The sequence below is a fragment of the Rhinoraja longicauda genome, chromosome 4 (assembly GCF_053455715.1).
Source record: "Rhinoraja longicauda isolate Sanriku21f chromosome 4, sRhiLon1.1, whole genome shotgun sequence".
NCBI classification, from domain to species: domain Eukaryota; kingdom Metazoa; phylum Chordata; class Chondrichthyes; order Rajiformes; family Arhynchobatidae; genus Rhinoraja; species Rhinoraja longicauda.
Window position 1 is genome coordinate 49,423,085 of NC_135956.1, and position 27,007 is coordinate 49,450,091.

Genomic DNA, 27,007 nt, shown 5'->3' on the forward strand with positions numbered 1-27,007 from the left:
GGCTTTTGAAGACAATTCTGTTGATTTTGTGAGATGAAAATATAGAATTTGGAGGCCAAGCAAGTGCAATATATTCATTAGAGTATTTTCTCCCTGAATTAACTATTGCAATTTTTGTTTGGTAAATTTATTTAATCCCGTTCTAAAAGCTGTTTGAGACCAAGCTCCTGACTTGCTAAAGTGCATTTTTAAAGAAAACCTAACTTGATAGAGAAAGCTAAAGTAAATATGTCCATTGTTGCCTTAAGCTGCTGATCACAAAATTGTCTTGATGCAGATAATTTAAAGAGTCCCTTATTTATTCCAGTTGCTAAATCAGCTTATAAAAATTGCAAAGGCTTTAACGCTTTTATATTTGTATCTTAGAATTACAAAATCATCAGTAAAAATATCTTAAGACCTCTTTTATTGCCATTTTAATTCTGTTGTTTGTAGCTTCAAAGGTTTAAGTAATAATTAGTTTGAATTTTAGGTCATTGGCTAATGCAAACATATTTAGAATAACTTAGCCATTTCTCATTTATTTTGAGGCTGTTCTGAGTGATTTAGTTTTATTCATTTTCCAGGTTGCTGTTATCAGAGAAGGTTTGTTCATTCCTTCCATTTCTTAGGCATTGATCAGACCAGAGCTGGTTGATGTCAATATAAGTGGGCCACAACTTGGTGATTAAACTACTTGTGAGGTGACCATTTTATGTGGATGACAGCAATGTAAAAATATTCTCAAATGTGTGACTTGATAGTTCAGAGCCTGTCATATTATTTTGAAAATAAAGATGTTGTAATTGGTAATGGGAATAGTTGTTCCATTTTACATGTAATTCAAACCTGAATATTAGGAAATGATTTAACTCGGGCTGAGATTTACTGCTGCTGTGCAATTTCCAGATTGAGACTGGAACATTTTGGCGTAATTATGGTAGAAATTTGTTGCTGGATTTATTCATGGCTGCTAACAAAAACTATGGAGTTGTTTTGACCTTTTGTGCTTCCTTTCTATATTAGCACTGCATTGTTGTCCATGTAATACATTAGTTTCCTTTGTTTGGCTTCACTGAAAAGGTGGGATTGCATGGTGTGCCAACAAGCATCTGATGGGTTATCCCTGAGGGTGGGTAGTTAGAAGTGCTTTGACAGAGCTTGCTGATTTAACCTTTGCCTGCTTTGCCCTGCCTTAGGTGGCCACTAGATGTCAAGCTCATAATACAATTAGTACATCTGTGCCGCTGACCTTGGTGGCACAGCTTACCACTGTTCTGTTAAGTGTTAACACTGAATTTGAGTGTTAAACAGGGATCGCAGTGAGTTTGTTACATGTGGCAGCTTATCACATGCCCGTCTAGATAAAGAGAAGTGTTTGCAGTCTCTAAGTATAGAGAATGGTTGTGGTGGGATTGGTTTCTTAACCTTGCAAATGTAAATCTTGTCATGTTGTAAGCACAATCAAAATTATTACCATTCATTTTTTTCAAATGAATACAGATGATGGAACATCGCATTCTTTATTTTGGTTTGTGTTTGGTTTACATGTTTTTGGGATATTTACTTCAGGGAAACTTTGGTGTCATTGTTGAGGTCTTTTTGTTTAGTTTCAGAACCAAAGGCTTTCCTTTTTTTTGTTACTTGTTTTATTTATTAACTTTCCTCCTGGCAATGGAGCAATCTGCAGCACAAACTGCATGACCTGGAAGTGATGTCATGGGACAGAGTCATAAGCCACACCTGCTGACAAATGTTTGAGGTCTTTGCCATGACAGTAAATGAAGGGAAATATGGTTGCATGCAAAAGCTGCAAAAATGGGGACCATTGGGTCTGATACTTAGCACTGAAAAACTTGAATATGCGCCTGTCTCAGATTTATTAGCTCTCCATCCATGACGTCATTGTGCCAGAACCTTCAAAACAGCATGAACATTGTCACATTGTTGAATTTGCTGCCTTTTAGAAGAGGACCTTTCAGATACCGTCTCAAAACAGGCAGGTACAGATCCAATTTTAATTTTACCAGCTTTTTTTAATAGTATGGGTGTTGCAGTTAATTATTGCTTTTTAATATTATTTATTGCACTGGTGCATGGTGCAACTCTCAAAATCTTCTGTGGCGGTTGATCACAGAAGATCATTTCTTGGGGGAAGCAGCAGTCCAGGGTTGATGGCTGAGAGCTGAAGATTGCCTTTGTAATAACCTGATTCTTGTCAGATTCATTCAATTGCAAGCCAACCAGCTCCCAATTTCTAAGTGCAGAAGTAAAAACCGTTTGTTGGCACATTAGCATCAGGCCACTTTTAGTGAAGGAACATCGAACGTTTTTAATTTGATATGTGTCAGCGACAGCCTTCAATTTTACACTGTTGTCCTCCTAAATTCAACGTTTTGTCGCTGTCTTGCGGACAATGGCACAGTGAGAGAAGGCTCAGTGTTTTCTTCATTTAATCTCCTGTTTGTTCTCTGTTCTTTAGTCAATCGCTTGGTAGAGTCTTTAAGACCACCCACTAGGTGTGTCAATAATATATGTTAAAAGTTCATATCCCATGCAATCATTTATTTTATGCAAAATGACACTCATCTGCACTTCAGCAACTTTGGAAAGAACATCAATTTAGATTCTTGAAGGAGATTTTTGTACTCCCAAGACCAAGGAATTCCTGGTATTCTATATTTTACTCTTTCAATGAGGATAGCGTAATACATCGTATCAGGAATGTTTCAGCCCTATTCACATATGTGCTTTGTGTACAAAGAGCTGATTGTTTTGTTCAAGTAATGCAATGCTGTAATACTTAGAAAATGCGACTGTTCTAATAGAATACTATGGCAGGCTGTACCACAGGTGGTTCCACGTTACGGATCCCGAGACTTGGGCCACTGAATAGATTATAATGAATGTACCAGGTCAGTGATAGGTTTTAGCATAGCGAGAGTGCCCTCCTCTGTTCAACCTCTTGCTGGCAGTCTTTTGGATTGCAAGACCTCGGTGGGAGAATCTGCCATTCATTCTGCAATTTTTCCCGCATTGTTAAACTCTGTGGGAAATCCCTATTTATATCCTCCTGTCTCCCAGCGTGAGTTCTGTCTGTGGTGATTCATCCTTTTCACAGCATTCCTAACACCATAAAGAGTTAAAATAAAACAATTAATTGTGTCCAACTAGCGGAGATTACTTCATCACAAATTTTCAGTGAAAATATACTACAAGGAAACATTCTGACAAATTTCAATTCAAAGTAACACAGACATTAGTCCCTTTCTTCTGCTATTTCAGTTGAGCAGTTATTTACAACTGGCACCAGCCTTCTGGAAAAAGTTCAGTGTGGTTTTTATATTTTTAAAAAACCTTTAAATTATGCTTTTGAAAAATTGCTCTTCTGTTAATACGGACTTGTTTTTTTCTTTTGGGGCTCTATGTATGTGTCTAAAGTTGCCTTGAAATATTATTTAACTTTACCTGACATGCATTATCTTATTTTTATTGTTTTCACATAAATTCATGGAAATTCTGAAGCACGTACCTTTTAGATTGATCCTGATTTAATCATCCAGAATTGGAATTGCAGTTTGAGCATATGAAATGCTTTGGGTACAAACAACATCCTTGCCATTCTGATTTAATACACATAACCTGGTTCAACTACACCTTCAATATGAACAACATAGCTGGGAACTGTAAGCAAACAACTCACTTTTGAGATTATGCATTAGAGTGCCAGAATCTTTAGAATTTTACTTATTCAATGACTGTAAATAAGACGGAACAAACCAATTTTAATTTTGTCGCCAGAAAATTTTGGCAGAAGTAGCCGTGTATGAGAACGAGAAATGTCCAACAGTGTAGCCAGTGTAAAGCAAATCATAACGGGTTTTTTATGGAAGTTAGGATTAAAACATTTAAAACTGATTGGTTAACCTGCTTTTTGGAAAATGTACATCAACATAAACATTTAATAATGAAGTCCGCTAGGATTTGTGATGTGTACTGGGCTTAATTTTAACAAATTTTGTAAGTTAATAAGTGAATGTAATGATAGAGGACAACAGGTTATCAAAATGATGGATGATAATGGTCATGAGTAATGCTGAATATTTGTGTTATATTTTGCCTTCTCAAAAATAATGGCTTTTGTTCAAATATATTATTGGGCAATATAAAATGGTAACGTTGACAAAGGAAAAATTGGTTTGTTTCTGGTACTTTGTACTAAAATATGTTAATTTAAGATAACTTTTTTTGCATGGAGAAAACCCTCTGTATTCGGATAGCTTTAGAATGGGGAATAATAAGTGCCAGACAGGAAGCTAATGGCCATAATTTAACTTGGGGGTTCTGAAGGCATAAATCACACAAGAGAGGTTTGAGTAGTTAATGAATGTTTCAGAATACAAAGATTGAATTACATCCCCTAATGCCCTCTGTGTTTCTACATTTCTCAAGTTTATGTATAACTAGAGAGATTTTTTTTGGAGCATCAATAGTTTGGACCATTGTTTATTTTTGTTAAGTTTTCATATATAACTGCTGTGCACTTGCAAAAGCATTGGCTGATCACGTATTATTCAAAGACCAGAATTGGTCTCTGCGATGTACCATTTCGGCAGAATGGAAGTTATGATTTGTAAATAGGGTTTGTAAATATGTACTTGACCATGCCAGATCCATTCTCGAGAACATATTTTAAATGTAACATTGTTCCAGGAATACATATTGTGGACTCTCAAATGTTCCTTTTGATATAAAATATTTTTATAACAACTCAGGTATTTTCCTCGGCTTGAGGAGGAACATTCAGAAATGGTCCTTTGCTTCTACAGTGTAGGAGGCCGTTTTGCATTTGGGACTGCAAATGCAAACATTAAGTATTTTAAAAGTAGATACAAGAAGTTTACAAAAAAAAGAAACAATTTTGGAGAAACAGCGGGTTGGGCAGTGTCTCTGTAGAACATGGACAGGTGATGCGTTGTTTTGGGTTGGGACCCTTCTTCAGACTTTTAGTATTTCAAAAGTACCATTGTAATATTGTCATGGATTTTGGTAACCAGTAACGGATAACTGTCTGTTATGACAGAAAATTCAAGAGTCACAAATTGATTTGAAGAGCTTGCAATTTAAGTTTGTCATTGGACCTACTAACCCTTCAGTGTTCTGGCACAGTATAGAATAAGGCATTACATGAGCATGAAATCAACTCTTTTGCTTGTTACTTGCAGGCATTTGCCGATTTAATGATTTGTAAGATTCAAGAAAACCTCATATTCTTAAAAAGTAAGAAGAAATTCATTATAGATATAGCCATCTAATTCACTCTGTCTCCCTTGCATACTTCATTGTCGAATTCACGGGTACATATCACAAATTATACACATTTTCCAATCGTCGATTTGAAATGCAGGTCTATACACATTTTCAGATTTGTTACATTTCAGAAAGATTTCACTTCTATATTTGTTTTATTTTATTAACCAGTTGCCAGCAGAGTTGGAATTCCATTAAACTTTGCCCAAATTTGACTTGCCAATGCTAAATGTCCCTCCTAACCTTTCTGCCCTATTAAGAATATACAGTTTACTGTTTTCTTTTATGTGAAAAAAGTAGCATAAGATTATTGGGAAGTATTGCCAAAATAAAGTGATTTCTAATTTTGGGGATGAATATATAACACTGCCAATATTATTGGCTCTTCACTTCATAAAAGCAGTGCATGGTGGTGGACCTTTTAAAGAGAAACAAACATTAAAATAACATTAAATCAGGATAAAGCTGCCAACCACGTAGAACATATGAAAAACAGAAGTCACATTTAAACAATCTAGCGTAGGTATGAAGGTGATCGGCGACTATCACAAATTCTGCTTCAAATTGGGTTTTTTTTTAAGTCATTGCTCCTTAATCAGTTGATGTTAACACCAACAATTTCCATTTAAATAGCATTTTGATATTTAAAAATGAAAGATCTAATATGATTCCTGGGAATCGTAACAAGCAATAACAATTGACACCAAGTCACCTATTAAGGAAGATGACCAGAGGTTTGAAGGAGTATCTTTGAGCCATAGGGAGATACAATTTTATTGTAAGTGGTCTGGAGTGGATCACAATATAGGACTTTTATTGCTGTGCACTTACATCACGATACAAGGTTATACCAAATGAGTAGGTTTTTATATTATTTTAAATCATATTGTCCATTTAGATTGCTGATTGAGTTTTGTATGGATCTATTGACTGAAGCTAAATTCAATCATGGTACTCCACTTATATGGCACCATGGCAGGAGCTACTGCAGACTGTATCACATTCATGTCAATGCTTACTCTTGTGTTGTACAAGGGGGTGGAAGCCAGCGAGGGATTTAAATCAGGCTGTTTACATGGGCTTGATTTGAATCACTCTGGTGCACTGTTGTTATCAAATCAGCTCTGTGAGATTTTTGTGTATGACATTTTGCAGTACCGTAAGAGCAAGTTAAAGAGAAAATGTGTAAAATTAACATGATGTACTTAAACGCAGAACAACTGCAAATTAAGGACAGAAATTGAACTGCTACTTAAAAGTAAATAGAGATAGAGTTGGGAATTTAAGCCTGTGACAAGCTGAATAGTTAAATTAGATTCTGCCTGCTTTTTCTTTCGTGCTTGTAATGTTGTTCACTATTACCCAAACCAGTGTTTGGGGGATTCTTGCTATTTAGCTTCTGTGACTTGCCGCTGTGATGCAGCAGTAACAGATTTTTTTTTAAATCTATTTGTTCTGAAGGTTTTTCTCTCCATCAGTAATAATAGAAATTATTTTGATCCATGGATGGAGTTTTTTTTTAAAGGATGTTTTACAGAAAGGGTTGCTAACATGCCATTAGCCCCTTTCACTCAGCGCGAGACTGCCAGATACAATGCATGCCAAGCTGTTCATGCATCAGCAGCATTGTAATGGATACTTGAAATTGGGTCTCTTGAAATACTAAAGTCATTTTACAGCATATAAATTGTATTTATGTATTGGTGATAAGTGATACCACTTTTCTTTTAAATTCTCTCTTCCTTTCCTGCTTTCTCTTTGATTTTTAAAACGTGACTCCTGTCCCTATTATAATTAAACATGCTCCTTAATCTATGTAGCAGTAAAGAAGGGTTAAGGCAGCCTTTGCATAACTATATGGGTTATATTGCCTGTCTCGCTTGGCAAAGGTATACTCATACCACCAATCTCATTTTGCCTTAGTTTCACCTTATTCTTGCCACTCCAAGCAGTGGTTTACCTTCACCCTACTGCTTTGGAATATAGATAATAGTGATTCTCAATCCTCTTGGATATTTAGATAAAAAGGATACACGATGACATGGGCACAATTGACGCATTGAAATCACCAGAAAGGTGGATCTGTATCGCACAGCCATGGTTTTTATGTTTGTTTCTGCTTGGAAAGTAGTTCCATTAATGTCAATATTTGAAATAACAATCCTAAAATAGTCATGTCATGCAGGTTTTGTACATTTTTGGATGTTTTTGGTTTGGCAGGACCTATTTCAGTTGAATTCCATTTTCTTTAATTTACACAACAATTTCTTTCAGTACTTTCAGATAAATGTTAGGATGTTTAAATACTTCCCCTTTGCTCAACAAGCCCTCCTTCCAATCCCCCACCAGTGTTCACATCAACCTACACAGCACACAGTCTTGGCTCTCGATTTAGCAGCAAGAGCTTGGTTGTCAATCCTTAGTTTAAGACCAGAAGGAAAATTAAACAATATTTTAATTGCCCCTTCTTAAAACAAAGCTGTATTATTTTGTTTGCTGTATTTGTTGCCGTGTTCCAATCCCCACCTTGGGTGATATGATGGTGAAGAACATTGAAGTTGTTCCCTGTCTATTATTGAGTTTCAATCCCCACATTATGCGCATCAGCAGGACTCCATTATAACTTAATTTGTTGTAAATCTTCAATGGTTCTTAATTACACGATTCTTTGATTTCAGGGATTTTTGCCCTTTTGTTCAAATCCCCACCTTTGTATCCTATTTGAGCTTTATGCCCATGATTTTTGAATAGTGGTCCACACACAGTGGACTTTAGAACTCCCTAAATCTTTCCATTTTGCTACATTCTGCCTACTTTCAAAATCTTGTTTAAAATCTCCTAACAACAATGCTTGTAGCCATCTCTATCCATCCTAGTCTCTGGTCCTATCCTACTGCCTCCGCAATTACTATTTGCAATTCCCATTGACTGTGTTTGCTGTTCTCTGTAAATTCAAGTGTCACAGTTGCTCGTGTTTACCAATCCTTGAATTTTGCTATTTCCAAGAAGTCTGAATCCCAATTTCTCTCAGCAGCTGCCATTGTGGGTTTTTTTTGTTGTGTGTCAGTTATGGACATGGTCACTTGAGCTGAAGGTGGCATTCCTTGCGTCTCTCGGTGAATGATGCAAGCTCTGTGTCACCTGAGACCCAGTTAAGAAAATTAACTACCAAACGGCTCTAAATTTCTAAGCCATTCTATATCTAATTATCTTCCAGTCAGGGGCTCAAGAGAACATTGTAAGTTAACCTATCAGGTCAAAATGAACCAAACTCGCTTTTTCTCTCTTCAACTTATAAATGTCGAATAACCATAATCTCCTTCAGAGATCATGACTGAGTATCGAAGGCACAGACTGTCCTTCCATTTTCAGCATTTTCTGCTTTTTGTTTCATGGAAGTATCTGTGTAGCTCCTAGAAAGTTGGGGCTTGGTCAAGAGGTTGACCATTCTGCTTACTCAGAGAGGTAAAGCGTTAAAATGTCATTTGTGGAAGATGGAGCTTTGATTTTCGCAATGTGGGTCTTTGAACTGTGGCTTCAGAATCACAGTCCTTCTGTTCTTTAGTGAACGACGTGCAGGGTTCCCTAAGCAAATGCAATTTCACCCTCAAACTATCCAGAGGCGTCAATAAGTTAGATCTTCTTAATGGCTTTATGATCAGACTGTGTGTGTATGTGTCTTTGTGTGTGTGGGCACTGTACAGATGATCTAATTGTAATTCTATTGTTTGGATTATCCGATATTGTTACTGACGGGGCAAATTTCTTCCTCTTGCCATCACCTCAACTTAAATAAAAACAAAGTTAATTTCCGATTCACGTAAGGATAAAAATGCAGAATTAATGCCTAATTGAAAAAAACATCATTATCAGTTTTACAAATGATTGTATCTTGTGGAAAGATTAATCTCACCTCAAGATTTGGATTATTATTTGGTACAACATTGCTACAATTGAAAACTGAAAGGATGGGCCAAGGTTGGCAGAATGATGTGATGGGAGGGACGCAAATAGCCCATTGCACCCTGGTCTTTGCCCGAAAGACGATTCTTGCTCGGATGGTGAGCATGCTCATCCCATTGTGGAAATAGGGTGACAAAAGCATTGCCCATTGAATTTTCCAGTTCCTTCGTACCCCTATACCTCCCATAAAATTAAACAGGAGCAAAGAATGACAACATGCAGGACGTAAGTGGAGAAACAACGCTGAGGCACCAAACACTCTGGCCTCCTGATACCTTCAATTTGGCCTCTTATAAAGGGGACTTCCATTCATATTTAAGTTTTCCCCCCAGCTCACGATCTTCAGTATTCTTCAATACTCACCCACCGTACTCTAGCAACTGTAAAATCCTCCACTAATCCCCCTTCAAACAAGTTAGCATGCTGAACCATGTAGCTTAGGCATCCACATGAAATCACTGACACCAGGGACTGCTCACGTTCTACCAATACATCTTGGTTTCCGATCTAAGGTAGACACAAAATGCTGGAGTAACTCAGTGGGCCAGGCAGCATCTCTAGAGAGAATGAATGGTTGACATTTCAGGTCGAGACCCTTCTTCAGACTGATGTCAGGGGAGTGGGCGGGACAGAGATGGAATGTAGTTGGAGATAATAAGACCGGTGGGAGAATTGGGAAGAGGGAGGGGATGGAGAGAGAGGGAAAGCAAGGGCTATTTGAAGTTAGAGAAGTCAATGTTCATACCGCTGGGGTGTAAGCTACCCAAGCGAAATATGAGGTGCTGTTCCTCCAATTTGCGCTGGGCCTCACTCTGACAATGGAGGAGGCCCAGGACAGAAAGGTTAGATTGGAAGTGGGAGGGGGAGTTAAAGTGCTGAGCAACTGGGACATCATGTAGGTTAAGGTGGACTGAGCGGAGGTGTTCAGCGAAACGATCGCCGAGCCTGTGCTTGGTCTCATACATAAGTTGACAGCTGGAACAGCAGATACAGTAGATGAGGTTGGAGGAGGTGCAAGTGAACCTCGGCCTCACCCAAAAAGACTGTTGGGGTTCTTGGATGGGGCCGAGGGGGGAGGTAAAGGGACAGGTGCTGCATCTCCTGCGGTTGCAGGGGAAAGTACCTGGGGAGGAGGTGGTTTGATTTGTTTCCAATCTGTTGTGTTACAGCAGTGGACATTTGATGCTGTGAACTAAATAGATGTTTCCAGAACTTTCCAAGGAAGACTCTAGGGCATTGCAATCCAAGATCTTAATAGAAGTAATGAGTGAGCATTGATGTAGAGATAATCCTCTTGTCCATATGATCTTCAACATTGTGGTCTATCCTGCTTCTTCCAATGAATCACTTCAGCCAGGATTGGATGCGTGACGTCTTCTGCATGAATCATTCAAGAAAATGTCACTGAAGTTACCACAATTATAACAAACTGCATTTTGCAGAAATCCTTACGAACAAATGATCAGATGGCAGCAGAATGACTCCTCTTGCCACTGACCATTGTCATTTGCTGTGTGCTTTAGATGGAAACAAAATGAAGCGGCTTATGGTTCCAGTCATTCAGCAAAGTCCTTTTTCCATGCGGACTGAATCCCAGAACAAGGGTGACATTGCCTCATGGGCTTTGTTGAGAGTCGTCTTCTGTTCACTTTGTTTGTTAGGCATTTGGGTATTAGGAGGATGAGGTGGGGCCTGATAACTATACTTGCAGAGCAAATGAACATTGGAGGCACGGTAAATAATTCTGAAGAAATGTTTCAAAATAAAACAGGAAATGCTGGAAAAAAGGGAAGAATTTCATATGTAAGAATTCTGTAACAAATGTGTTTTTTTTAAAATTTCTATTTGTACATATGCTTTTCAAAAAAAAAAATAATAATAAAAAATAAAATAAAAAGGATAAATTTCCCCATCTTCCAATCCATGCAGCCCTTGCACTTTTAAAAATCTACACCTTTTTTGTCATTGTAACACAATATTCCGCACTCTGTCTATTTTCCCTTTTGCAGTTTCTCATATGATCATGTTTGGTATAATTTACCCAGATAGCACGCAAAACAATGTTTTTCACTGCATCACAGTGCAGAGGACAATAATAAATCAACATCAAACACACAGCAGGTCAAACATCACCCATGAAGAGGGAAATAGAGTTAATGATTCAGGTCAAAGATCCGCTGGTCAGAATTATGAAAAGGTGAGGGAAAAATGATATCTTGTGGAGGCGTGTAAGGATCGGATAAATCTGAGGGAATGACGATGATAAGACCAAGACCAAAAGAGACACAGGTGGATTGGGTGGTGAAGAAGGCATAAGGCATGTTACCATTCCTAATTCGGGTCATAGAATTTAATATTTTGGACATATTGGAGTTGTATGTGTAGTTCTGGTCGCCACACTGTCTGAAGGATGTGATTATGTTGGAGAGAGGGCAGAGAAGATTCATCGGAATGTTACCTGGATTGAAAACCTTTAGTAATGGGGGAGATTGGATAGTCTAAGCTTGTTTCCATGGAGTGAAGGAGGCTGAGGGCCATCCTGAGAGAAGCATAGAAGATTGAGAGGCATTGATAAGGGAGATAGATAAAATCTTCTCCCATGGTAAGGATATCAAAAATAAGACTTAATGTCATGGTCAGTTTTATCCCTCACCTATTTCTCACAGGCAACAGATTATCTTTGATGTTTCTCAGTGTTACTGGGGGGATTTTGCTGTCAGTAAACAGGTTACTGATTTTTCTTTCCATTTGAATAAATGCTGCTGTTCAGTTAATGGTATCAGTGGTCACAAAGAGCATTGGAACATAGAACAACAGTACAGCATAGGAACATGCTCATCAGCCCACAGTGACCATGCCAAATATAATGCCAAGTTAAACTAAACTCTTCTTGTATTTATATAAATACAAATTTATTTTCATCCTGCTCTGCTGCTTAGAATATTTCTGTTTTATTAAGCTATTTCTTTAAAAAAACAAGAAACACATCACTATGTACAAATCATTTTGAGCCATATTTGGCTCCAGATTTCAATTAGTGGCAATTGACTGTAGGTTCTTTAATTCTTTTACCTGATGCATTGGGATTTTGTTATTGCTATTAGCACGTGAACCAATTGATATTATTGTGGCTAACCAATAAAACTGGACATCTTGCTGATCCTCTACTTTCAAGTCAAATTTTTTGTTACACCTTGCCATCCTGCAGCTTAGTCTTTTGGGTGAGATATCAACTCTGCATCCCCAGGCTACTCATCATTCCTTGCCAAAGCTGCCGCGTGGAGATTTTAGCTGGCTTCCTCTCCATGCTTTTCTTTTTTATCAGGATATAATTACCAGGTCTCTCGTTGAAGAAGCTGGACCTTTCCTCCTCAAACTCTTCTAGATAATGCACTGTTAAGATCACTTATACATTTCACTATCGGTTCAGCCATTGTGATGGGGCGGTTTTAACCTCTACTAGTTTGTTACTTCCCTCATTCCAAGAACACCAATAAATCCAATCAAGATGTTAGCTTCACCAAACCTAACCTTATCTTGCATCATCTCTTTGATCTTTCATTTTGTTTTAGTAAATTCGCTTTATCCTGTGAAGGGATATTCTCAATTTGAAATGCTACCCTGTTCTCCCCAGCACATTAACCAGCACTGTTCTAAGCTCTGTCAAAGGGCTTACCTGGTGGACAGGGAGAAGCTGTGCTCAAGACTTCCTTAACTTTCGGAATACCTGTCCTAAGATCACTCAGCGTGATGAAGTATTTGAGATAGTACATTGAGTCCATGGATTGGGAGCTCCCAACAGCCCAGCACGAGTGGTAGAAGGAATGGACCATCTCACAAACTATCTACCTGTCCACCCCATCAGGCATCTGATGCTATGTGGCAGAGTCTGCATTTCCCATGTGGCTTTATCAGTCACCTCAGAACTCGTAGAATCTACTTGCAATGAAGTCATCCTTCTTCTTAGGGGACTACCTAAGAAGAAGATGAAAAGGATTAGAGATCTAATGTTAACTTTCAACAATGTATTGAAGTCCGATCAAATGCATGATCAACAATGTAGATCTTTCGGTGGCATTTTCAGGATTGATATTACAGCTCAATCAAGCAGACTGTCATTGCAACTTTGAAACCTTTGGAGGGGTCTGGTTCTATACAGTGTATGACTAGCCACCAAATCTATGTTCATGCCTATCCAGTTTCCTCTTAAGTTATTCACTCTGCTGCAACTGATGAATATGAGATGTGATTTGGCTCAAAGGGTTTTAACCTATTTTATTCCTTCTTCATAAAATGAACTTTTCCATTTATTCTCCAACCCAATTTATTCAATTACCTACAATTCTATATCACAGCTATCAATGTAGGTAAGGTTATAAGTCTTCACTAAATGTGACATCTGCTACTTTTTGCAATGCAAATCTAAAACATCTCATTTTATCCATGTTCAATAAAGCAATAAATACTTATTTCATTTTATTTCTTCAGTGTAGTTTGTTTATGCCTCTAACTAACACCTATGTCCCATTAACTTTAATAGCATTGACTTTAGTCCTTTTCCATCTGTCAACTTCCTAATCCTCATTACTTCCTCTCACCTCAAGTAAAGTGCTCACATTTCCTCCATTGCTAGAGCCACCAAAATCCTTCGCTTTCTTCTTTCACACCAAATACATCTCTTCTTAATCATTCTAAATTCATAAATCCCAAATCAGAACAGATTATCTAGGAAGGAGCTTTTAACACACGTGCGTCACGAGGTAGGAAATTAGAAGAAACATCCCATCCACTCTACCCCTGGTCTTCTTACCTGGTATAAGCGCTTTGTTCTCCCTGTTTCAGTAGTGGCCCATTGACTCTGCTCCAACCAGCCCGTTCCTCTCACCTACAAAATGTAACCCACACACTCCGTCATTTTGCCTGAACTAAACGTACAAATTCATGCTCTAACGCATGAGTTAAAAAACTGTGTAATTCACATCTTCAGGCCTTTAAGAACGCAGAACTCACTATATAACTATGTCTGGATTTGACTAAACCATTCTCTTGCCAACTTTGAACTAGTAATTGGAAGTGTACTAGAAGGAATATGGACCTGGGGCCGGAAAGTGGAATTAGATGGGATAGTTTTATTTGATGGGATGAATCACTTCCTTCTGTATTATATGACCCTGCATCTTGCATCACATGGCTTCTGCCTTGACCTTGGTGTCATAGCAAATGAAAATTCATTTTTGTAAATATATAAGGGAACCGTGATCTCTTTGAAGGAGTTTCGATTATTCTCTGGTGGAGGAGCACATAATATTTCAATTGCAATTCTATGGAATATGGAAAAGCTCGTTGGGTCTGAGTTAACCAACAGAAGCATACCCACCCATTGGATTGTCTACTGTGTGATGATTGATGACCACTTAGAAATTATAGACCCCAGAGAAATGAACCACAATGGCTGCTAACAATGGAAAATGGGGAGGATGGCATGTGTTGCACACAAAAGGTAGATATAGGAAAGGCCTAATGTCTAAAACAACATGGCTATTGTGATTCATGGAGCTTTGCATGCACTGCTTGAAAGCTGCAGTAGTGCTGCTGATCATACCACTGCATTAGGCAATAGATACTATGCATTAACTACGTCGGCAGGAACATTTAATAAAGAGGGCTTTCTTGTAAAGTAATGAGTTATATTCATGTCTGCCAGGGAAATAAATACCTTATTCATTAAGAAAACTTGAAGTTGAAAGATTTCTATCTCAAAAAGATTCCTGTAAAATGCCACAGAGCAGGGATGGTGGATATTTCACGGCTGCATGAAGAGGTTTTTTTTTAGGAAGGCCATTTTGTCATCCAAAGTGCCTAAAAAATACTATTTTCTTTTCACATTTTTACTTAAACACGGCCAATCTATGAACTTCGTTCCAAGCTATTTTTGATGTTGCTATTTTGCTTTTGGCACAATTTGTTTCCATGGTCTATTCCTTTATTAGTGTTAATTCTTTCCTGATGTAGGTTTGGTAATAAGTGACTTTTCTGTCTTGGTTTTCTTCTGCCTTATGGTTTGACAAATGTTGGTAAGCCCACGAACATGACTGTAGATGACTCCTGGAGCGATAATAGTGACAAGCAGACCTGTCATCTCCCCCTCTCTGTCCCCCTCTCACGCATTCATGCACAAGTGAATTTTAATCCTACCAAGACAGGCGGGATCAATGTTCAGCCAAAATGCTTAAAATCTCTATCCTGGTGTCAACCTCAGAATTCAACAATACCCAGACAGCGCACAATCCTTAACTGGCTTCCCATCCCATCCATCCCCCTGGCATCACTACTGGCGCACAGCGGCTACAGTGTGTACCATCTGCGAAATGCATTGCACTTACTTGCCTTGACTACCACCGTCTCCTAAACCTGCCTCTGCCACCATGAAAAAACAAGGCTGCAGGTGTTTGAGAACTCTATGTGCTCCTCTGAGTCACAGACCTGCCTGACTATCATCATCCTTCATCATCACTGGAAATCCCACCTCAATGGTAGCGTGGGAACACCCTCACCACATAAAATAGCCACGGTTCAAGAAGACTGCTCCTTATCTACATCTATTAAGGATGGTCTGATCTGCAACATTTCCTGTAACTAAATTTTTTAAACCCCACAAAGTTTTGGGTTTAACAGAGGCAGAACAGCCTAGTTAAAGGAGGATGGGCACTATCTTAATGAAGGTGATTAAATCTCTTTTGCAGGTTTAATCCTTGCTGAACTGATGTCCCAGGCCTTGAGAAACCCAGACAGGAAGACAAATGGGTACACAAGAGACTGCCGATACTGGAATCTTGAGTAAAAAAACAAACTGCTGGAGGAACTCAGCAGGTTAGCAGATCCAACGTTTCGGATCGGGAAGGAGAGTCCCGACCCGAAATGACATCTGTCCATTTCCCTCCACAGATGCCGCATGACCACCCCTGCCCCTCCCCCCCTCCCCAAAGTAAAATGGGCAATTAACTTTTCAATGCTGTTGGGCAGCTGAGATGGAGCAGGAAACCTTTTTTCCTGATATTACAAATTGCCCCGTGCTGTGGATAAAGGCCACCTCTCTTAATCAGAGCTCAAACACCTGAACGTTGGGGAGAGCACAGCTCGCTCACCCCTCTGTAGCTGCAGATTGGTCAGTTGTCTCTGTGTCTCCACCCCACCCTCAGCTGGAGTAACTGAATAGGATTCATTGGTAAAAACTATAAGATAAGTTATTCATCGCAAAGACTAATATTGTCTCCGGCTGTGAATTGGCGAGGTACACATTTCGGCCTCACGGCCAGTGATAGGGTTGACCCTTTTCTCTCATCAGCAGAATCTCACCTTCCAATCCCTCCACTCCCACCCCCATCCCAACATACAGCACAGGACAGTAAACAACAAACAAAATTAACATTGTAACATGAGACTTCTAGACAATTGTTCATTCACCAAAGACCCATGCGTGTTGTGACACATGTTTAACCTGTACCTCTTGCCAATAAACTATAAAACATATTTACCAGCCTTCAAAGTCATGGGCAGGCTAACGTACATGATCTGCCATTATTTAAAGATGTCCTTGTCATTTTAGTTTTCTAGTTTTATGACTGGGAATGGGATGGATATGGAATTTGACAATGTTGTTGGGTTGGGCAGTGGAAACAAGAAACCACACACCTCAATGAAGAGGGCAGGCAACTATACGTCTTAATCAATCAGATAGGCGCAAGAAGAGGGGAATGTTAATTGACAATAACGCATTCAATATACAATCAAATGAGATAGAGGAGTAAAAAGAGAAAGAAAGATGGGATTGAGAGAGAGAAAACAAAATGGAAAGCTTATGTTAACCCGTATCACCCCCTGTTAAAGCCTATTATAGTCATAGAGTGATACAGTGTGGAAACAGGCCCTTCAGCCCAACTTGCCCACACCGGCCAACATGTCCCAGCTACACGAGTCCCACCTGCCTGTATTTGGTCCATATCCCTCCAAACCTACCCTATCTATGTACCTGTCTAACTGTTTCGTAAATGTTGGGATAGTCCCTGCCTCAACTACCTCCTCTGGCAGCTTGTTTCACACACCCACCACCCATTGTGTGAAAAAGTTATCCTTCAGATTCATATTAAATCTTTTCCCCTTCATCTTAAACCTCTGTCCTCAGGACCTCTGGCCTGTTGGAATAATATTGAATCTATAATGGTTAGTTTTCAGTGCTAGGGAAGTCATACAGCTTGGAAACAAGACCTAATCAGGCAATGATAGAAACTGGTGCTGATTGTAAACCATCCAGTTTTTCACCAATCATACTCTATTCCATTTATTCTCCCAACTATCCCCTAGATTCCATCCTTTACATGCACAGAGCAGTTTAGATTGGCCAATTAACCCGCAAATCTTTGGAATGTGGGAAGAAACCAGAGTACCTGGAGGAAAACCCCATGATCACAGGGAAAACATGCAAACTCCACGCCCAAAGTCAGGGTTAAACCAGGGCCTCTGATACCATGAGGCAGTGGCTTTACCAGTTCTGCCACTGTGCCGCACATTGACTGTCGGTTGTAAATTTCCCTGGTGTGGGACAAATAAAGGAATACATTATTATTATTATTATTATTGGCAGCAATTAATAGCTAGCATGGGGTTGAAAGGGTACTTAAAAGTTTAAACGTACGGCACCGCTCTGTAACCAGCCCAATATTGCCAAGCAAATACATCAACCGTGCCATTCAATGCATTTCAGCTGTGAAGCAGACAGCACAACTCTGTTTTCACAAAGCTAAAAAAGGAACAATGCACCTTGGACAGTAACTTTTGGACTTCACTGATTAACCATGTGTTTGCTTTAGCTACTGTTCTGTCTGTGCAGAAATGTCAGTATTTGAATTTCGATAATTTAAAATAGTTGTGCTGCTCAAATGGGGACAAACATCTCAGGGTGGTAATGGTGTGAAGATGGGACAAGCAGTTATGTTACCAGAAGGCCAGTGATTGGATGGTGTGAGTATGACATGAGTTACAGTGTATGCAGATCTTGGAATGGTTTCGAAATGGATCCTGAGATCATTTCTGATCGGGGGAATTTTATTAAATAGGGCAGTAAAACGGTGAATTTATTGACGCAGTTCAACATTACTAACCCTGAAACAGACGTCCCCGCCAACAATAAAATGAATAAATTTGCTAGGTCTGAAAACAAAGCTGATAGTTGAAGAAAAATATGTGATTACATATGTGGAATTTTTAGAAAACAATATTGATGATATTTGTCCACATTGAGCCAATCTTCTGCTCCTCCAAAGAGAGATTCACAAACTGATTAATGAGGGAAGAAAATATCTATTGCACAATCATTTTAGTTATAACAACCTAGAATCACAAATGAAATGTCCCACTCTCAACTCGTTCAATTGAAAAAAACAAATTGCTGGAGGAACTCAACAGGTCTAGCAGTATCTACAGGGGGTGGGGGGGAATTGTTGATGCACTTTAATAAATCATGTTTATTGACAAGATGGGTTTAGTCAATAGAAATTGAACCTTATTGCTGTTCCTTCTATTGAAGTTTTTAACCTAGAAGCGCATTTTTCATGACTGCTGCTGAATTTGCTTTTCTAAATTAAGACCTGGTGAAGATGGTATTTGATCACAAAGTATATCAGTTTAATGATGTTTAAGGGTCATGGGTGTGATGGACTTCGCAATTTTGAAGCTTACTGCCTAACTGACAGAGCTCACAATCACCCGCCCTCTCTTCAGAAAACCCAATATCTATACCTGCAACAGACCTTGATGGTGTTGCAAATGTGTCCGGAACTGTTGGCTCTCTGTGGTCAGAACTCCTCACTATGCTTTCCATGGATAAGGAACAGATGGTGATGATCAGCCTGTCGCTGGTTTACACAACACATCTTGAAAAAAGAACACCCAATGTTCTGGATGAAGATTGTCCTCCCTCGACCCAAAGTGGGTAGCCTTGGGTTTCCCCACATTACATCTCCCACACCTACAGTATCTTCCCAACATACACTCCCAATATCCCTACATACACTCACTTTTGGGCCTCAGCAGAAGTGGTATACTCCTTACAGATTTAACTGCTGTACCTCTGAGTTGCTGAGCTGCAATCATCATTGTAAACACCATGGTTGTTACCGCTGATCTGGTGCTAAACTGTTCGTGTTGACAATCAGTCCTCCAGTGTATTGTTTTAAGTAATGTTATACACATCTGGGTTTGCTATCTTGAAATATACAAAACTACATAAAGATTGGCCAGACATCACATAGTTTGGAGGAGTATTTAGTTTAGTCTAGCCGACTAACTTTGTTGGAGAATTGCAAGAGAGATCCATCAGTAACCAGTCCAAAGCTACCTCCACATTATAAGCATGCCCATATCTATCTCATTCTTGCAGTCACCTGACCATTTAAATTATAATTCTATTTCAATTTTAGTTTAGTTTAGAGATACAGTGCGGAAACAGGCCCTTCAGCTTACTGAGTCCTTGCCAACCAGTAATCCCTGCACATTAACACTATCCTACACACACTAGGGACAATTTACAATTTTACTATGCCAATTAACCAACTTTGGAGTGTGGGAGGAAACCGGAGCTCTTGGTGAAAACCTACGCAGGTCACGGGAGAACTTACAAACTCCATGCAGACAAGCACTCATGGTCAGGATCAAACCCAGGTCTCTGGTGCTGTAAGACAGCAACTCTACCGCTGCGCCACCGTACCACCTTTTTCTTAGAGTGGAAATGTCAATTTGTCAAAGCAGAGCTTTAAGGTCAGAGGAGGAGGATAGTTTAAAGGAAAAGTTATAGGTTATTTGTAGGGGTTCCACAAATAGTAGTGAGGTGAACAGCCAAGTTATCTTTTGTTGGATGACAGATAAATATTTTGAGCTCAGACTTTTGAGCTCAATTCTTTTGAGATCTTTTGAGCTCAATTCTGACATGTTTGAGACTTTTACAAAATATGAAATCTCTTACAATGTACCGTTTTGTCTGATCTTAAGGCTCTTCAGAGCAGATGAATTACATAAAACTTATCATCAAAGGAGTAAAGCAAATGAATTTCATGACAAATACATAAGTCTGGATTGGACAAACACACAACCATCTGATCACGAACCATAGTTTGTTGGCACTGAATTTGAGAATCTCTGGATTTCTTTCACTTGGCTCTATTAACTTCTAAAACCAACAGCATAGGCATTGGCATGTCTAAAGAGATAAATCATGAGAAAGAAAGTTAGAAAAAAGAAAGGGAAAGACAGAGTTGGAATAGTCCAGCCTAGTGGGAGGGTGATCAGCAGATGAGCCCTGGACATGGGACATGGGACCTAGGATATGACCTGGTCAGAAGCTCTTTGAACATACTGTAGATAAATGAAATGTGCCACTATGCAGAAAGAGTGTTCTCTGGGTTGTGCCTCAGTGTAGCAGATAGTACATTTTTGTGTGTCTAAGCATGTTTTTACACAAAGTACTGGAGGAACTCAGTGGGTCAGGCAGCATCTGAGGAATGGACATACAGTGTTTCAGGTCAGGACCCTTCTTCAGACTGGGTCTGTCCAACCCCTCCACAGATCTTGCCTGACCAACTGAGTTCCTCAAGTATGTTGTGTTTAGCTCAAGATTCCAGAAACTGCAGTTCCTTTTGTAAGTATATTTTTAATTGTCCCATTGCTTGCTTTCCAAACTCCAGTACACAATTACTGGTTATGGAATCGTAGTTGAATATCACAACAACGCAACACATAGAATAACTTGATTACCTTCCACCAGTATCAAAAGACTTTGCAGTCTCGGCAAATTTAGTTTTTGAGAAGGATCTACATTTGCCTTTTTGTATATTGTTAACATTTCTCTTGAAGTGTCTTCCTATAAAGTGTCAGTGCTGGCTTTATGAAGAGTGATAATATTGAGACAGGTTGAGCTAATTCATGGACATTACTTCTTGCATTGATTATTTTTGGGTTAGATGTATTGCCGTTCACAACACATGCATAGAAATATGAGTGTGCTAAAATATAATTGCATTTGATATGAATGGCCAATGATAATAAGTTAGAGATGTGCCCAACCCGTTTGCAATGGCAATATGTTGGATATCATCGAAAACATTATCTCGCCCATATCTCGCTGTTTTGCCATGCTGCATTCAGAAAAGGGCATCCGCCTTAAAATGCGCACTATCGCACAGCACCAACACATGAAGAACAGGGAGGCTGCAGCAGATAGGAAGACAACAATTTTCACTCAAAGGGATGTGCAGAAGAAAGGTCTTGTGTGCTGAGGGCCAGGAGATTCACCAGGCCCTCCAGAAAATCCACACAGGAGGTAGCTGCAGCCATCTCCTATAGGAATGAGAATCCTTGCACACAGGAGCAATGTAGAAAGAAATCTCATGATCACACATAGTATTTCACTATCATCTGCATACCACTGAGTGGAAATCCTAATCGAATGTATACTTTGATGCAGAGACCTGAATTTATTAAACAAGGTTCCACTTGTCTAATATACTGCATATTGTATCAAGCCCCATTTCAGTAATTGAATCACAGATTCATTCATCCATGTGTTATAAACGGTTCAGATAGACCTGCAAACCAGCAGGTGAGTCTGTTTCCCTATCCACACCTCAGCCCCTGATTATTGACATATTGTGGTCATATTAATGATTGGAGGGTGGAGTTACGTGTGATAGGCTAGAGAACTTTATTTTGCAGTCCGCTTGTGAAAAGTGTCTCTCTTTAATCCTAGGCAACCAACACCTGTCTCTCCTCTGCTCAGTTGGAAGATGAGGCAGCAGATGTTTGGAGCATATGCCCTCTGGAGCAACCGCCCTCTTCCTCTCAATCCTGTTACTCTCCAGGCTCTGCCTCATGCCCAACAGGTTCTAGATCTCCTTGCTCCTTTTCCTCTGGCACCGGCTCTAATCAGTGATTGGCAAGATCATACACCCAGTGATGAAGTCTCCCCTCGGACTAAAGTCATGTTCAGAAGACCTATGCTGTTTTCTACCAATTTCCTGATATGTGTATGGCTCTCCTTGTAGCTGTTTTGATGGAGAGGTATGGCTCAGATCTTCCTGCACATTGCTGACAGCTTTGAAAACCCGAGTTTGGGAATATAATGTTCACAAGAGAAATCTAGGAAGACGTGGTGCCGAGGGTTCATCACCAGACACCGTTGTTAGAGCATTTCAGCAGCTTATTGCTAGGCAAACCTCTCATAGTTTGATTTAAACACACTCCCACAGACTTTGGGAGGTACCAGAGTAGCCTGCAGGGAGTAATGAGACTACCTAGGCACCACTCCATGACTTGGTTGGCATTGTACAGGGTACGGAAATCAAGATCAAGAAGGCGTACATTTAAAGTAAGAGAGGAAAGATTTAGTAGAAACGTAAGAGGCAACTTTTTCTCACAGAGGGTAGTGGGTATATGTAATGAGCTGCCTGATGAAGCATTGAGGGCAGATGCAATAATAGCTTTTAAAAGTCATTTGGACAGGGTGTGAATAAGAAAAGTTTAGAGGGATATGGGCCAGGTGTGGGCAAATGGAACTTGCTTGGATTGGGCATATTGTTTAGCATGGATGAGTTGGGCCGAAAGGCCTGTTTCAATGCTGTATGACTCTACGATCCTAAGGACCTCAGGGGCAACTTTTTGACTCAGAGGATAGACCATATCTGGAATGAACTGCCAGAGGAAGCTACATCATATTAGGACAAATATGTGGATAGGAAGGGTTTAGAGGGCAAGGATTCAAACGCAGGCAACTGGGATTAGCCGAGTATGCCAACTTTGTCAGCATAGACAAGGTGGACTGAAGGTTCCACCTTGTCTATGATTCCATAACCCTTAAGAGAACTACCCCAGTATTGAACTGAGGTATCAGCCTAGATATTTTTGCTGAGGCATCCAGCATGGGATTAGAACCTCAACCCTCTGACTAAGTACTCCTCTCTGAGCACTGTTGTATAATTTATAGAAGCACTTAATTATGCTTCTCTTATTCACTCTGGAGTGATTAATGTATTTACACCCCCTGCTCTTTTTCCTGTCATAGCATTAAATAAGTTCACAAGACTTACACAAAGTTGCTTCTCAATAGTTTAAAAAATGTTAAAGAATCATTATTATAAATGCAATATGATTGGCTATTTATTTTATTTATTGCTGTGTACAACCTTCTTGCAGGTGCTAAACTTTTTGTTTTAACTTGCTAACTCATGATCCTCAAAAAGGGCCTTAAATTTCTGTGTGAATTGTGGAGCTATATCCTGTTTTAAGATGGCTGTCACTTAACGTTAGCCAGGGGCGGCACGGTGGCGCAACGGTAGAGTTGCTGCTTTACAGCGAATGCAGCGCCGGAGACTCAGGTTCGATCCTGACTACGGGTGCTGTACTGTAAGGAGTTTGTACGTTCTCCCCGTGACCTGCGTGGGTTTTCCCGAGATCTTCGGTTTCCTCCCACACTCCAAAGATGTACAGGTATGTAGGTTAATTTGACTGCGTAAATGTAAAAATTGTCCCTAGTGTGTGTAGGATAGTGTTAATGTGCGGGGATCGCTGGGCGGTGCGGACTTGGTGGGCCGAAAAGGCCTGTTTCCGCGCTGTATCTGAAATAAAAAAACTTAATGTAACACAGCAGCAGCTGCTAATCTCACACAAGGATGGGAATGGGAAACTACTTTTTGAAAGTGTGCTTATTGCTTGCGGCTTCTTGTTCTGCCTTCAGTTTACCATCCAGTTTAGGGATATAGCACAGAAGCTGGCCCTTCGGCCCACCGAGTCCGTGCCGACCAGCGGTCACTGCACTATCCTAGCACTATCCTCGACCACACAAGGGGCAATTTCCTATTTTACCAAGCCAATTAACCTATAAACCTGTACGTCTTTGGAGTGTGGGAAGAAGCCGGAGCTCCCAGGGAAAACCCACACAGGTCACGGGAGAATATACAAACTCCATACATACAGCACCCTTAGTGCACCCTTAGTCAGGATCGAACCTGGGTCTCTGCTGCTCTATGGCAACAACTCTACCGCTGCATCACCGTGCCACCTATCTGTTTTTCACCAGAGAATGGTTGATAATAAATTAGGCTCTGCTCCACTACTGAAATCTTTCTCCTTGACATAATAAAACAAAATCAAAAATTATTACCGTAGACAAAATGATGCAAACCACCAGCACCTTGCCACACACGCAATGATCTTTAGGCTGATAAACCTTTGGACAAGGAGCATGTTGACATCACCTTAGCCTTGAGTCAGAAGGTTATGGGTTAAAGGCTCAATTGAGAAATGTGCAGATAAATTCTACAATGAGATGTGCTGTCTTTTCAAATGAAATATTAAATTGAGTGTCTATTCTTCAAGGTGGTAGTTTTAAAACATACCATGACACTCATTGAAAGAGCAAATGGTTGGGCAAAAAGCAAACTGCTGCAGGAACTCGGGGTCAGATGGCATGAGTGGAAGAAAATGGACAAACAATGTTTTGGGTCGGGACCCTTCTCCATACTGAGCCAATTTTTTCCAATCAATCTGCAGTATCAAATCATTAGTGTAAATGTGATCATGTCAGCTAACTGCACAATAGAGACGTAACAAATGGAATTTTGGAATAATAATAATATATTCCTTTATTCATCCCACACCGGGGAAATTTACAGTGTTACAGCAGCAAAGTGGATAGCAAGAGTGCAAGAGATCATTCATTATAAATAAAAGATACATAAATTGTCATCAGTTTTCTGTGTTCTTAGCTGTTATTGTTGACTCGTCTGCTGGGAGCAGTGCTGGTTGTGCAGTCTCACAGCAGCGGGAAGGAAGGACCTCTTATATCTCTCCTTCACACACTTGGGGTATCCCACAAGTGGGATACAGTGTACCATCAGAATTGGGCAGTACATGCTGCTGAAAACATATTTGAATGATTGTTTAATTCACTACTGATTATGAGACCTTGCAGTGTAGACATTGTCAGCTGCATTACCACACAGTACAACAGCGACCATACTTCAGAAGTACTTCCTTGGGTACGAAGCTCTTCACCCGAGAAAGCATTATATAAATATAAGCTCTTTCTCTCCCTGTGTAAATTTATAATGGTGTCAATTGATCAACTGATCTGTTCATCAGAAAATCATCCTCAATGTACCACTTCGTCCCTTATGTCAGACTTCCAAAATTAAATAAAATATTACCATTATCTAACAATTCTGAACCTTGGCTGAAAGGGTTTAGTTGAGTTGATTAATGTGGAATATCAGGCCTCATAGTTTGTAATTGCATTAATCCCCAAAAGGGTGATTGTAAGAACACAGGAATGAATCGACCACGAAAGGTATGCTTGCTCCCAGCACTGCAGAAGTATCATATCGAAAATAATGTTCAGAACCCTCTATCAATATTTTCAGCAGGTACTTAGCCAATTCTCTCTTGACTTAACAAATACAATCAGTCCTTGTGTATTTTCAAGACCATGCATTAAATGAGATGATTTCAACTGCCTTTTCTCCTCCTTCTAAAAATATGGGTATGACTTCAGAATCTTTGTATTCAACCATTTTTGTAGGTCTTTTTGGTGCAAAGATGATGTGGTTCTGGTTTAAGAGGGCACCAGAAATTGGTTTGTGACCCCATAGTTGCAACCATTCTAAAGCATACAAATGTTCCGTTGGAATGGCTACTAATGTAAGTAACCCCAGCGCATGTTGCTTTGACTGCATTTGTCTACATTATATGATATCTTCTTCTCCAATATTTTCCTGTCCTTCAAAATTTGAAGAGTTTGTTCCCTGTTGTTGGCACTGTCTCTTAACTGGCATATTTTTCAAACTCAGAATTTTAGTTTTGTGCACAAGCCACTAAATACACATTGTCCTCTCCATGTTAAAGCGAGCCTTAACTTTTCTATTGCTACATATGCACACGTATTCCACAGACATGGGTTCACAGTGACAAAAACTGATCAATTCTTTAAATATATTTGGCATGACATGTTCTATAAGTTCCTTCGGCTGTAGTGTAATAGCTTATGCAAAAACCTAGGCCCCCAAGTCATTATATGGGACACTGCAGATTGAACATTTGGCACCTTCAGCTGAATATCTCCCTGTTTTTTCAGCAGAGGTATTAACCCACTCAAAATAAATAGTAGAGCAAAGAATTTGAAACACACAAAGACTGATATTTTGCTCATTGACAGGAAGGTGAGTGCCACACGTTGCTTTGAACTTTCCATAACTTCCAACCTATTTTGCGGGCTGTTGTCTATTTTGCCATATAGAGTGAGACACTGGCAGGATCCCCTCCAGTGCTTTCCTGAACGATTCCTGAGAGTGGTGCAGTGAGATCACCTTTCGAGCAGCGAAGATAGCTGAGGGCATTTAAAGGCAACAAGCTTCAAAAAGAATGACAGATTTTTGTTTTAATCTTCAAGGCGCTCTCTTGTAACCTGTGCTTAAAATTCATGTACTGTGAAGTACTTGGTGAAGAGGCAAGTCATTTTATTGAATGATAACATGGGAACTAGCATATCTCATCTCAAACCTTTTCCTCAAACATCTAGGTTACAATGCATTTCGATAGAGTTTTTATTTAAAGTGAAATATTTTCCATCAGCTGTTCGATCCGCAACCGCTATAAGCCACACACAGGTGGTTCACAGGTGATGAATGGATTCATTTTTACAGACTTCCATAAATTA

At 39.6% G+C, this 27,007-nt stretch overlaps 1 protein-coding gene across 11 annotated transcripts in view; it reads left to right on the forward strand.

The window, feature by feature from the left end:
* Positions 1-27,007, forward strand: part of LOC144592747 (sal-like protein 3) — a 66,792-nt gene that overhangs the window by 5,277 nt on the left and 34,508 nt on the right. For 2 of the 11 annotated variants that reach the window (XM_078397699.1, XM_078397703.1), the window contains exons 1-2: positions 16,011-16,122; positions 22,049-22,359. The exons of 5 other annotated variants lie outside the window; for them this stretch is intronic. Coding sequence is in view for 1 of the 6 variants with exons in the window: in XM_078397697.1 (XP_078253823.1) it covers positions 16,053-16,122 (70 nt within the window). In the remaining 5 variants the exon portion in view is untranslated. Of the gene's footprint in view, positions 1-15,995; positions 16,123-22,048; positions 22,360-25,918; positions 25,993-27,007 lie in introns of those variants that run through there. 4 more of the 11 variants (XM_078397700.1, XM_078397701.1, XM_078397697.1 and 1 more) reach the window with 3 other exon arrangements.